The sequence below is a fragment of the Equus asinus genome, chromosome 2 (assembly GCF_041296235.1).
Source record: "Equus asinus isolate D_3611 breed Donkey chromosome 2, EquAss-T2T_v2, whole genome shotgun sequence".
Taxonomy (NCBI): Eukaryota; Metazoa; Chordata; class Mammalia; order Perissodactyla; family Equidae; genus Equus; species Equus asinus.
This window is the reverse complement of record NC_091791.1, coordinates 141201757-141214267: the sequence shown is the minus strand read 5'-3', so window position 1 is coordinate 141214267 and position 12511 is coordinate 141201757. Positions and strand designations below refer to the sequence as shown.

Genomic DNA, 12511 nt, shown 5'->3' with positions numbered 1-12511 from the left:
CTTAGCTCCTTTGTTGAAGATTAGCTGTCCATAGATGTGCAGTTTTATTTCTGGGCTTCAGTTCTGTTCCATTGATCTGTGTGCCTGGTTTTGTACCAGTACCATGCTCTTTTGATTACTAGGCTTTGTAGTACATTTTAAATTAGGGATTGTTCTTTTTTCTCAGTATTGCTTTAGCAATCAGGGTGTTTGGTTGCCCCATGTGGATTTCAGGATACTTTGTTCTATTTCTGTGAAGAATGTCCTTGGGATTCTGATTGGGATTGCATTGAATCTGTAGATTGCTTTGCATAGTATGGACATTTTAATTTTGTTTATTCTTCCAATCCATATGCATGGAATCTCTTTCCATCTCTTTATGTCATCATCTATTTCTTTCAATAATGTCTTATAGTTTTCATTGTATAAGTCCTTCACCTCCTTGATTAAATTTATTCCTAGATATTTTATTCTTTTTGTTACAATTGTAAATGGAATTGTATTCTTGAGTTCTCTTTCTGTAAGTTCATTATTAGAGTATAGAAATGCAACTGATTTTTGTAAGTTGATTTTGTACCCTGCAACTTTACTGTAGTTGTTAATTTTTTCCAATAGTTTTCCAAGGGATTCTTTAGGATTTTCTATATATAAGAACATGTTGTCTGCAAACAGCAACAGTTTCACTTCTTCATTCCCTGTTTGGATTCCTTTTATTCCTTTCTCTTGCCTAATTACTCTGGCCAAAACCTCCAGTACTATATTGAATAAGAGTGGTGATAATAGGCATCCTTGTCTTGTTCCTGTTCTCAGAGGGGTGTTCAGTTTTTCCCCATTGAGTATGATGTTGGCTGTTATACACTTCATTTTTGAGTATTCAGCTTATACACATCATTATTCCAAAATTCCCTACAATTTTTAGCAGCTTATCATCTTCCTTTTACTACCCACAGTGCCCAAATTTGCATTCTGTCAGAAGAGGGTGGCTGATTAATAGCAAAATAAATGAGGATGTCAATTTCATGGGATATTAAAACAGAAAGAGATCATCCGATCCAAATTTGCCCCACCCTACCCCATTCTCCAGGTGAAGAAACTGAGGCCTGCAGAGGTTTGATGACTTATCCATGTCACACAGCTAGCTCACAGCATAGACAGGAATAGACCCTCCTGAGTCATTTCTGTGTTTGTTTCACTCCACTGCCCTGTTTCTGACCGCATAGTTGGTGAATGGTAGCAGTTCCATTGACTAGTTTCTTTTTTTCTATTCCACTTCTTGCTGTCAAGGGAAACTAGCTAATTAACAATCATTTATTATCTGCTATTTTAGAACACAGTTCTCTTAAACTCTCTCTCTGCCTCCACGTGGCTGAATGCCATAGATAGAGCCTTGGAGTAGAATCTGTCCCTGGCACGCAAACAAAACAAGTCTAGAATTCCAGACCGGTGTTCCCTGAACAAGTGGCATCTACCTTCTGGTCCCTGAGTGCCATAAAAAACAGACTCAGACACTGACCTTGCCTAGTAAGGTCATGATTTAAATTAAACAACCAAAATACAGAAAGCTGTGAGAAAATCAGGAGAATTAACAGTAATGAGCTTAATGTTCTGTTTATCACTGTATGATGTAAGAAATTACTGAGAGAAGCATTCATACTAGGATTTGATGGAAACAGTCAGTATGTCAGAAGGAGTAGCTTTATATCAGTGTGTGATTACCAAGATAATTTGATAATATGCTCCCCCTTCTTCCCTCAGCCAATTTATTTAGTGATGTGACTTTTACCTGATTTTCTTTTTTTTCTTTATTTTGGGGTAAGGGGAGTAGGCAAGATTAAGATGTTGAAGGATTGGCTCAGTTTATTTAGTCCCTAGAAAGTTGTAAAGCATCAATTGAATTATTTCAAATCCTTTTTTATTTAAGAATGAGGTAAACATTAAGATACAAAATTTACTTGATCATTTTTAAAGAATATGCATTCACCATGTTTTCTCCTGAAATGCAGCAAAAGATGAAGAGGTAATTCCTAGTTTTATAATCTGATGGATTACTATAAAAACAAAATGTCTTTGTTTCTAAGTTCTAAACAACATGTGATTTGGGGAAATGTGGAGACATTAAGTGAGAAAACACTTAAATTCTGATCCTAAGGAAAAGCAACAGTACAATATAGATGTAAATATGTTTTCAGGAACAATTTAGAAAATGCAATTATTAAGTATAATGTCTCAAAGAAGCAGAATTTAGATTTTGAGCTAGCTACAATGCATACTTTGTTATGTATTCTACTGTGGCACATTTTGATAAATGGCAAAAATTGATCCAAGTGTATTTGTCTTACTCTGCTCTGTTCATTCATTCCTAATTTCCAACTACCTGTCTACCTCACCCTCTCATATTGAATCCTGCATTGTAATGTTCTCTCTGGGCATTCTAATGGCCAAAAGGCAAACTGTTTTATATAAACCTTCTCATCCTTGTCTATTTGTTTATATTTAATATGTGATCTGATTTTATGGGGCAGGGTAGAAAGCAGGGAAGAGTAGCTAGATTGGTGAATGTTTGCATCCTGGACTACTTCATCTCGGGTTTTAGTCTCAAGGAGTCATTTCTAAAGCCTATTCAAATGCCTGGGTCTGACTGTGCTCTTGTCAAGGATAATGAGATACTTTATCAGTGCCTTAGCAATTCTACAGGAATTATTGATTGGGAAGGTGCTTACAGTTCTGATGCCTGTCACAGGAAGTTGGTGCAGAGTTAAGATGGAATAAGTGATAAGATAACGGCTGGGTTAGAAAAGTGATTACAACTGGGAACTTGCTACTCACTGACCTCTATAGGGATCCTCTGGTTTATCACTAATCTCACTCACACTTGGCATTTTCCTATGTTGCTGCCTCATCATTCATAGCTGTGTGAGTAACTTGGCAAGGAGTGAACAAGAGGAGGGCACAGAGGTCCAGCAGCTGTGCTTGTTGGCACTAGATATTTAAATATCTTCAATGTAGCCAGCAGTGTGCTTGGCACAAATGTTAGCCAATAATACTTAAACAAATTGTTTTGAAGAAAATAGGCATGCATTTATGTTAAAACCCTCTCTCTCTTTTCTTTCCTTTTAAAAAAAAAATGTTAGTTTGAGATCCTTTTTAGATTTTTTTCTGTAAGTTTGAGCAGATCGCTACCAAAATGAATTCTATAATTCTAATAGTTAGCATTCCCTAGGTTCTTTCAGACAGAATTTCCAAGTACTTTATAAGCATTAATTAAACGGTGCAGGCCTGTGTGAGGTACATGTTATTAAGTTGACTTTCCTAAATGAGTGAGTGGGGCCATTGATGTTAAGTGACTGGTAACTTGCCCAGTTCAGTCAGTGAGAGAGAAACAAGAGCCAAGAGATGAATCCAGTAATCAGAATTCCTAGGTCTCTACTCTAATATACCCAACGGCATTACAGATTTCCCCACTTCGTAGGATAGTATTTTATGTTTCTTCAAGTGGTTAGTGTGATTCAAATTGTATGAAACTTTTTGTAGTGTTCACCCACAAAACAAGAGGAAAATCTTCATGGGCAAAGAGGTTAGGTGAATAATGAGTTTTCAGATACCCAGGGGGAAGGAATATAGTCTGCTCATAAAACTGTGGTCAAATTCAGATTGGTGTCCAAATATTTAGATTTGCTTGTTTAAGGATTTCATGTTATTTCTCTGAAAACTAAATATGCAAAAGCTCTCATGATTTATATATTGAAATATTTCATTTTGAAACATAATAATGTTGATCTAGGTAACTTTTGAAACATCTGGGAATTCTTTTTCTAGGTTAAGCCTTTAGCTTTTAAGAAAAACCAGTCTAATGCTACTCATTTAAAATATAGCACATGAAGTTTTTTATTTAATAGATGGTGAATTTGAATTTCTGAGTGCACATCAGTATGCCTTAGAAAAATGAATGTTGAAATAATATTGGCTTTCAGATATATAGGGAAACTATTTGTTCCAATTTGTGCTGTTACTCATGAAATCCACGATTATTTCTTGCGTAGTATCTATTCATTGAAATTAGTAAACTTTAGTTTGCTAGAAATTCTCAAGTATTCACCAGACTGCAGAAATGAAAACTTGAGCCAGCTATGTCTTTCATAACATCTTCGTCTCTAGCCATATCCTCATAAAAACATTGAAGTCATAGGAAAAGAGCACATGCAGCCAGGAGGGTATTATTGGGCAGGTTTTGCCAGCCAGTAGATTGAGATCTACAGGAAATCTTGAAAATTTACTGTCGTATCTCACAGCTGTTATCAGCTTCCTTCAGTCACTCCTTGGTATTAACAGGATTTTTAGTGGGAAGAAGAATACAACTAGCAGTGGTACCAGCAGTATAAGCGCCTTTCACAGTGCCTTGTACATATTAGCTAATCCTCAAATGCTAGTTTCTGTCCCCATAGCCACAGCAATCTCAAGACTTTGAGAGTGAAGGAAAGAATGTGGAAGAGTCCTAGACTACTGTGCGCTTTAAGGAAGATTCAGCAAAACAGCTGGAGAGTTCTTGAGCCAAAGTTGGTCAACAAAGAAATGCCATATATCCCAGGAAGGGGTGTGCTTTGGTTTCCCTGCCATACTCTGTTGAAGCATGTTGGAAGCAAGTGGGCCTCAGTGCAAAAGCAAATGTGGACTTCAGAGCACAGCAAGCTGGATCCCTCAGTTAATTACATTCCCTGAAGTAGGAGTTCTGCAAGGTGCATTCTTATGGCTGCCACAGCAATTTTTTTAAAAAATTGTTTTAAACATATACATACAAGCAAATCCCTGCATTGTCCACACAAAACAATCTCTCAGGATTCCTCTTATCTTGTCCAACTTGTTCATTTTTACAGATTAGGAAACAGGCCCAGAAAGACAAGATCAGAATAAATATTTTTCTAACAGGCCCTTGAAGCAAGAGTAAAATCATCATGTGCCCTTGGTGAGAACTGAAAAGAAGAGCAATTATTTGTGAGTGAAACTAACGTAATCGTAATTGACCATGTTCTAGTTATATCCAGAGCCAACCTTTGGAGTAGATGGGTTCTGCTGCCAGTCATTTTTTAGATGATTTGTCATCAGCCCCTCTTTTGAGCAGGAATAGGTTTCATGTCCAGTGCCAAATCACTTGATTGGTAGAGGCTGCTGGGAGGGCTAAATAGAGAAAAATTCTTATGCTATATTTGGGCTCCACCAAATGTCTATGTATATAATCAGAATATGGGAATTGTGTCCTAAACCTCCCACAGGAAAACAGTGCAGTACAATATGCTGTTAAGAATTTGATGTCAGGTAGCCCTGCATTCTACTTCTTTTGGCTACTTATATGAGGATTTAATGGTATCTACCTGAGTGGGTTAGAAGAATTAAAGCCACCATTAGCTTTCATCTGGATTATTTCAGTAGTCTTCTAATTGGTCTACCTGCTTCCACACTTGTTCCCCTAGTTTATTCTTCACACAGCAGCCATGATGATACTCTGAAGATGTAGACCATCTTTTCAATAAACAGTACTGAAGTCAATAGAATGTCCTTTGGAAAGAACACATACCTTGACACCCTACCAACATGCCAAAAAAACAAATTCAGATTTAAATGTGAAAGGTAAACAGTAAAGTTTTTAGAAGAAAACATAGAAAAATAGATGTGTAACCTTGGAATAGGCAGAGATTTCTTAAACAGTACACCAAACATGCTAACTGTAAAGGAGAAAATGGACAAATTGGCCTATGTTAAAATGAAAATTTTCTGTTTATCACAAGACACCATTAAGAGAATGAAAAGGCAACCTACATAAAATATTTACATACATACAGTAAAAGGTCTTGTAACAAAAATATGTAAAGAATGCCTTCAACTCAACAAGTAAATAGCAGACAATCCAATAGGAAAAAGTGAGCAAAGAACTTGAATGGCCATTTCACTATAAAATACTCAAATGTCCAATAAACATGAACTCATTGTGATTCACCTGTAGTAACTTGGGTGCTAAAAATGTCTATTAAGTCTTCCATTGCATTAATAAATTCACAGCAAAGGAGCTAATTGTTCCACAAATCTCTTTACTAATAAGAATAGCTGGAATATTATATAATTTTCTGCAAAGTTTCTATTTTACTGTTGGAAATTCTATTTTCTGAGAGTTCTTCCTTTTAACAAACTAAAGTGATGCATCTCTTTACTCTTGTCCTTTGTTCCTAGGTCTCTTCACTGGGACCAGACAGTATGGTCTGCTCCTCCTTGGCATGATAGCTTTGCAAGTGTTAAAAAGCACAGAAACCACACTTCTCCCAGAGCCTTTCTTCTCCAGGCTAACATCTCAGTTCTTTTAGCTCAGCCGGTTTCCAGATCCCTCATCATCCCTCCCCTTTGGCTTGTTAGCATTATTCTTAAAATGTGGGTGATACAAAATGGAAAGCAATCGTCAGTGGACCTTTTGTGGTGAGACTCTTTATGTTCAAAGTAGTACTACAGTGGGTGGGAGTAGGACTAGGTAGACTCTAAGGTCCCACTGAAAACTGTTCCTGTGATCCTGGGAAAGGTCGTTTGGTCTCATTTGGTAATTCTTATTACTCAGAAATTCTGTGGGGTCCTTTAATTCACCTGCCCTTCAAAGAGTTACCAAAATTGGACTTTAGTTTTACCCTACTTAAAATCTGAACCCTTACAACCAGTCTTTTCCAAATTGGGTGTAGCACATTCCACCTACTTAAATGACCTGCCAAGAGGATTCCTGTCATTTCAGCTCTTTCTTTCCCTCCCCCAGGGGCAGGCATGCCCTCAGTTCTTAAGATGGAATAAGTGTTAGCAATTTCTAGTCATAGTCTTCCTACCCCTCTTTTCTGGGGCAAGTACGCAACATAAACTCAGATAGGCTAAAGTAACGTGATTAATCAAAGATAAAATTTAAAGTAATTTTTTTAGGAAATGAAATCCTACATTTATGTTTAGAAAAATCACTTGTGTAAGGACAGGATAGGGTGACTTGGTTTAACAAGTGGCTCAAGTTAAAAAGAAGAAAGAAAAAAAGATCTAATTTGTACACACAAGGTAGTATAACTGTTTAAAAAGCCAAGTTTTTATTTGTCAGACACCTGAGATAAAATAGAGACTTATATGATTCATTTTAATTCATGAAAATAGTTCTTGTGAAAAATAATTTTGAAAGAATTAAAGATGAACATCTTATAAATCTCAGACTGAATAAGCATTATTATATTTAAAGAGTACCCAAACTTCTAAGTCCCTAGGAAATAATTAGTTCCTAATAAATGAAAGGTTAAATAAAAATGTATTTATATTTCAAAATCTCATTTGAATAGGTTTAGTATGATTTTAAAAACAAGTTATCAACATTCTATTTCACAAGAAACTTATGAATGTACTTTTTAATGTTTTTAGCTTTTAGCTTATGTTAAATTAGTTTTCATTCTCTCTGATTTGAATATCTTTTGTGAAAGGAAGAAGTTTAGAAATTTTAATAGGCACAGAAAAGTAAGCTTCTAAACTTCCCATTTTCTTAAACAGTCTATCTAATGGGTTGCGTCCACACAGATAATTATGTTAAGATTGTATTTGAAAGCTGTACTTTATTAAAAACAGAGCTAATAGTGATCTCTTACTTTGTTCCCTTTTCATCTCAACAATTAAAAATATAACAGACCTTAAGTTGTTACTTAGCTTCAGGTCTTTCCTGGTTGTTTGAAATAATGTTCTAGGAAGAGGAATTTGCAAGGTAGAAGGGGCTTAGTGAGAATTTCAACCAATAAGTTGATACTAATGGTAAATGACAAGGCATTGGTATAAGTCTTTTTTGTTAACTTTATGGTATTTGTTTAAAATGTTAATATAGTCTCCCAGTTCTGTCCTGCCAAGTATATGAGACATGATTTCTTTTTAAAGGCAACATTTTCTTAAAATTAAAGACACATACTGAGAATGTTTTTAATATCTCATAAACTTGTTTAATTTATTTTATTAATAAAGTCATACCTCCAAATCATAGCTGTTCTTTATTTTTTCCCAGTAATCTTTCTGCCAGTCATTCTGAGTTGACATTTCCCTTCAGTCCCTGCCATCTTCTTGGTCAAGCAACATTTCTGATCCATTTTGATGAGGCATGGGGAGGAGTGTGTGTCAGAATTGCAAATGTCCAATTCTTTAATGGTTTTGTGAGGTCAGATTCCAAGAACAGAAGAGTAGAATCCAAAACCTCAAGATGTCACCTTGATTCTTAACAAGCAGCCTTACTTATAAAGGATATATCTTTAAAGAGTTATGAGTTTTTTCATTTTTATTTCATATGTATATTTTGCAAATTAAAATTCTTTCTGTAGAACTTACTACTTTATGGTAAGAATGTGTGGCAGATAGACCACAGTAATTAACCTGTTGTCATAAATCTCCTTTTTTTGTGTTGGTATTACTTCACCTAAAGTATGTGCTTCATCATGATAGCTAATAAGTGCTTCTTCAGACGTATGTTATAATATCCTGAAGGGCTCAGAAATTATAAAGTTGACAGTGTGCATCCTTTAATTTAGCAGTTCCATTTCTATCCTGCAGAAATTGTTATGTGCATGTTCATGGATATTTGTTTCAGTACTCTTCATGATAAAAAAAAGTAGAAATAATCTATTTTTCAGTAGGGGAATGGATCAACTGTGGTTTTATTTGTATAATGGGACATCTTATACCAGTAAAAATGAATGAACTGGGTGTCTATTAACATATCTCAAAAACATAATATTGCATGAAAATGCAGATTTCAAAAGGATAAATACCATGTAATCCAGTCTGTTTAAATGTATTAAACACAAACAGTAATGTGTGTTGTTTGAGTATGTGAATGTATATTGAAAGATTCAACATATACATGAGAGTCATATACACTAATTTTATGATAATAGTTACCTTGGGTCTGGGGTGAAATTTGAGCTATATCTATACTGTTTTTTAATTTCTGAGAAAGACAGAGAGGGAGAAATGTTCAATCTGAAGCAAGTACGGGAAAACATTATTCTGACTAGTGGGTATATGGATCATACTGTTAGCTATACAGATATCCATTCTTTTCCATTCTTTTGAATATTTTTTCACTGTTTCACATTGAAAAGAAAGTATTTAATAAAATACATGCTATTTTATGTAGGAAGTCAGAATTTGACTGTTAAACTGATAGAATGATAGTAAGCTTTTAAAATCTTGGTTATTGGATTTTTATCTTCTTGTAATTTGATCTCTGTAGTTCCAAACCCCAATATAATTACCATAGGTGGTCTGGAAGTTAAGTGATTATCTGTCAATAGATAAGGATTTTTATGTAAAGTTATTTTCTTTGTTTTACAGGAAAAACGTCAGAGAGGGGCTCATTTTCCCTGTACAGCAGAGATACAGGATTACCAGGCTGTCAAGTAAGTTTAATAAATAAAAAGCAGTGAGATAATTTTTCTAACACACAAATATAGGCTTTAATGAGGTAGAAATTTATCTAATTTATTTCACCATTATTTGTGTCTTTAATTTATGACTAAATGGTGAGGTTTAGCAATTAAACATATTTTCTTTTCTTCTGCTCCCTCTGATTAAAATGATTTGCCTTCCCCGGTTCACCAGACTGTCTTTCTCTATCATCAAAGATTTTCATAACTCACCTCCATTTTAACTGGAAGCAAAGTAAGTTGTCTTCCTATCCTGTTCTAAAATCCTTATCATTTCTAAAAATGATCTTTACGTATTTCCTCATAAAAGAGAGTGTCCAATATGTTACATGAAGAACATAGAATTGCTCTGTGTAGCTTGACTATCCTATAATGTTAAACTTATTAACATTGGAAGTATTTTCATTTCAATCCTATATCTAACCAATTTTTTAGGCTTCCTATGGTCTCTGACTTGGAAACTTTGTTTCACTTCTTCCATATTCTTTAGCATATCGTGTTTCTACTAATAGCCATCTTCTCTGCTTTTTTCCCCATATCTTTAGACTGAGAATCCAGAACACTCAGATAACCTGCAGATTCCTGTCTGAATCAAGCCAAAAAGAACAGAAAGGAAAGGGAGAATATATTAAATTTGTTTTCTGCTGTGTGCATGGCTTTCATGAAGCCCATCCTAATTTCAGACAAGGGCATGTGAGCCAATTTTAACTGTCATACTAACAATATTATTTCATTTAATTCATATCCCATAATTGTGTCAGTCAGAGTCAGAAGACCTTGGTTCAAATTCCATCTCTTCAGGTTACTGACCTGTGGTCCTAATACAAGTCATTTAACCTTAAATTCTATCTCGCATTGATTTCCTCATTTGAGAGATAGAGTTAGCGATTTTTGCTTCTCTGAAGGTTAAACTCCATGTACTTGTGAAAGCATTTTACTAAATAAATGCACATTTAAAAAAATTTTTCAATTCATATAGCCCACAAACCAAAAGCTATTTTGAGTCCTCAATATTATTTTTAAGAGATCAAAGTTTGAGAGCCAGTCGTCTAATGTTAACACAACTTTGAAACTTGAGAAAAAAAAACTCTCGTAAGCTCTTTGAAACTACAGCTGCATCTAATAAATTATAGTTAATGCTTATATTAATGAGTTTTCACTTACCTTTTCTAATACTTCCTTGGCAAAGGTATTGCTATTTAATTAAAATCAATGGTAGGCTCTATTTATATAATTCTCCAATTTTGCAAAGATGAATGTCAATAATTTTTACCAAGTATTAATATGTGTTTATACCAGAGTTAATTCTCATATCAAAAAACATTCATTTTAAACCTAGATGCATAGCACTCTAATAACAATTGCTACCATTTACTGAGCGCTAACTGAGCCAGGCACTGAATTAAACATGAATCCTTTTAACACCCATTTTGTGGATTAGAAAATGTGTGTTCTTCAGAGATAAGTAATTTGCTCAAGGCCATACATCTAGCAAGTGGTAAACCTTCTAAACTCATGTTTAATGTTTTTAACTATGATGTAACTATACTGTAGCATAAGAATCCCTCAGATGCCTAGTCTGTTCCTAGTCTTTCTCCCTCCCATTTTAATTTGTTTCATTGAGGAGGGGGACTTCATATATATATATATATAGTTTTGTTTTGTTTTGAGGGAGATTAGCCCTGAGCTAACATCTGCTGTCAGTCCTCTTTTTTTTTGCTGAGGAAGTCTGGCTCTGAGCTAACATCTGTGTCCATCTTCCTCCATTTTATGTGGGGTGCCCCCCACAACATGGCTTGATAAGCGGTGCATAGGTCCGCACCCAAGATCTGAACTGGCAAACCCCAGGCTGCTGAAGTGGAGCATGCAAACTTAACTGTTAGGCCACTGGGCCAGCCCCAGGAATTTATATTTTTAACAAGTATCCAAGGTAATTCTAATTCACATGGACTGGAGATTATGCTTCGAGAAACCAAATTCCTCTGAACACACCAAATATAAACATATATGGAGTATAAAAAGAGAAGAAACTATAAGATCACTGTTTAACAAATGTTTATAACATGTTGGGGAGATCAGGCAGGCCTATGGAAAAGAGACCAAGGTTACTAGAATGTAGGAAATGTGAAATAACAGTACTGCTATATACAAGAAGATTTAAAGGTATTCAAGTGAAAGAAAGATTTGTTTTTGAAGAATTCACAGAAGCAATGTGTGAGCCCCAGAGAGAAAGCCCAAAATTCAGCACAGAAGAGAGATTATACTGCAAGAAGGAAAAATAGCATCAGTGAAGACAGGAGGACTCTTAAAACAAGTAGAAGGATTCCTTACTGTGAAAGAACAGTGACTTTGCTTTTTATTCTTGTTACCTTTGACTATGCTGCAGTTGTAGGAGAAATTATGATGGATGGCACTAGCTGATTTGAGGCCTAGGTAGTAAACTCTGAAAATTCAAGAGTTAAAAAGATGTGTCACTCCCATTCAAAGAAAAACTTGTATTCCAAACAATATTTATTATAATGAGTCAGAAAAGGAAAAAATACACTGAAATAACTAATTGGTTGCCGGTTTTGTCTTACCTATTCACAAGTGACATAAAACTCTTAACCACACAATGATAACAGAAAGAAATATAAACAGTACTACAAAATTATATCCAAAGTCTAGTTTGAAACCATTTTTCTTCAACAGAATCCCCCAACGAACATTAACTCTGCTATTAATGTACATAAAATGCTGCTGACATACTGCAAAATTCAGGCTAATTTAATAATGCCTGATAGGCCTTACTTCATGTTAAGATGATGTAATAATACGTTGCTAAATGATTCTCCTCATATTACCTTCACGGCAATCGCATAACTGATGAGCCATTGAAAGGAAACTGGTGTAGCAGTATTACTGGAAACATTGATAGATCATTCTGCAATTGAATTTTTTTTTATTGAGTCAACGCAGAGCATAGAAGCCAACATCTTTATTAACAGTAGGTATAATACTTTAAAAATGCAACCATGAAGTGAAAAATCCTTTTATGGTAACAGTTTCTCATTGATACCTCTTAAACAAGTATT

General features: G+C 34.9%; 1 protein-coding gene across 12 annotated transcripts in view; it reads left to right on the top strand.

Annotated features, from left to right (window-relative positions):
* The window catches only part of TCF12 (transcription factor 12), a 348762-nt gene that overhangs the window by 235316 nt on the left and 100935 nt on the right, over nucleotides 1-12511 (top strand). For all 12 annotated transcript variants that reach the window (XM_044764823.2, XM_044764824.2, XM_070500951.1 and 9 more), the window contains one exon: nucleotides 9346-9410. In XM_044764823.2, the coding sequence (XP_044620758.1) occupies nucleotides 9346-9410 (65 nt within the window). The remainder of the gene's footprint in view (nucleotides 1-9345; nucleotides 9411-12511) is intronic.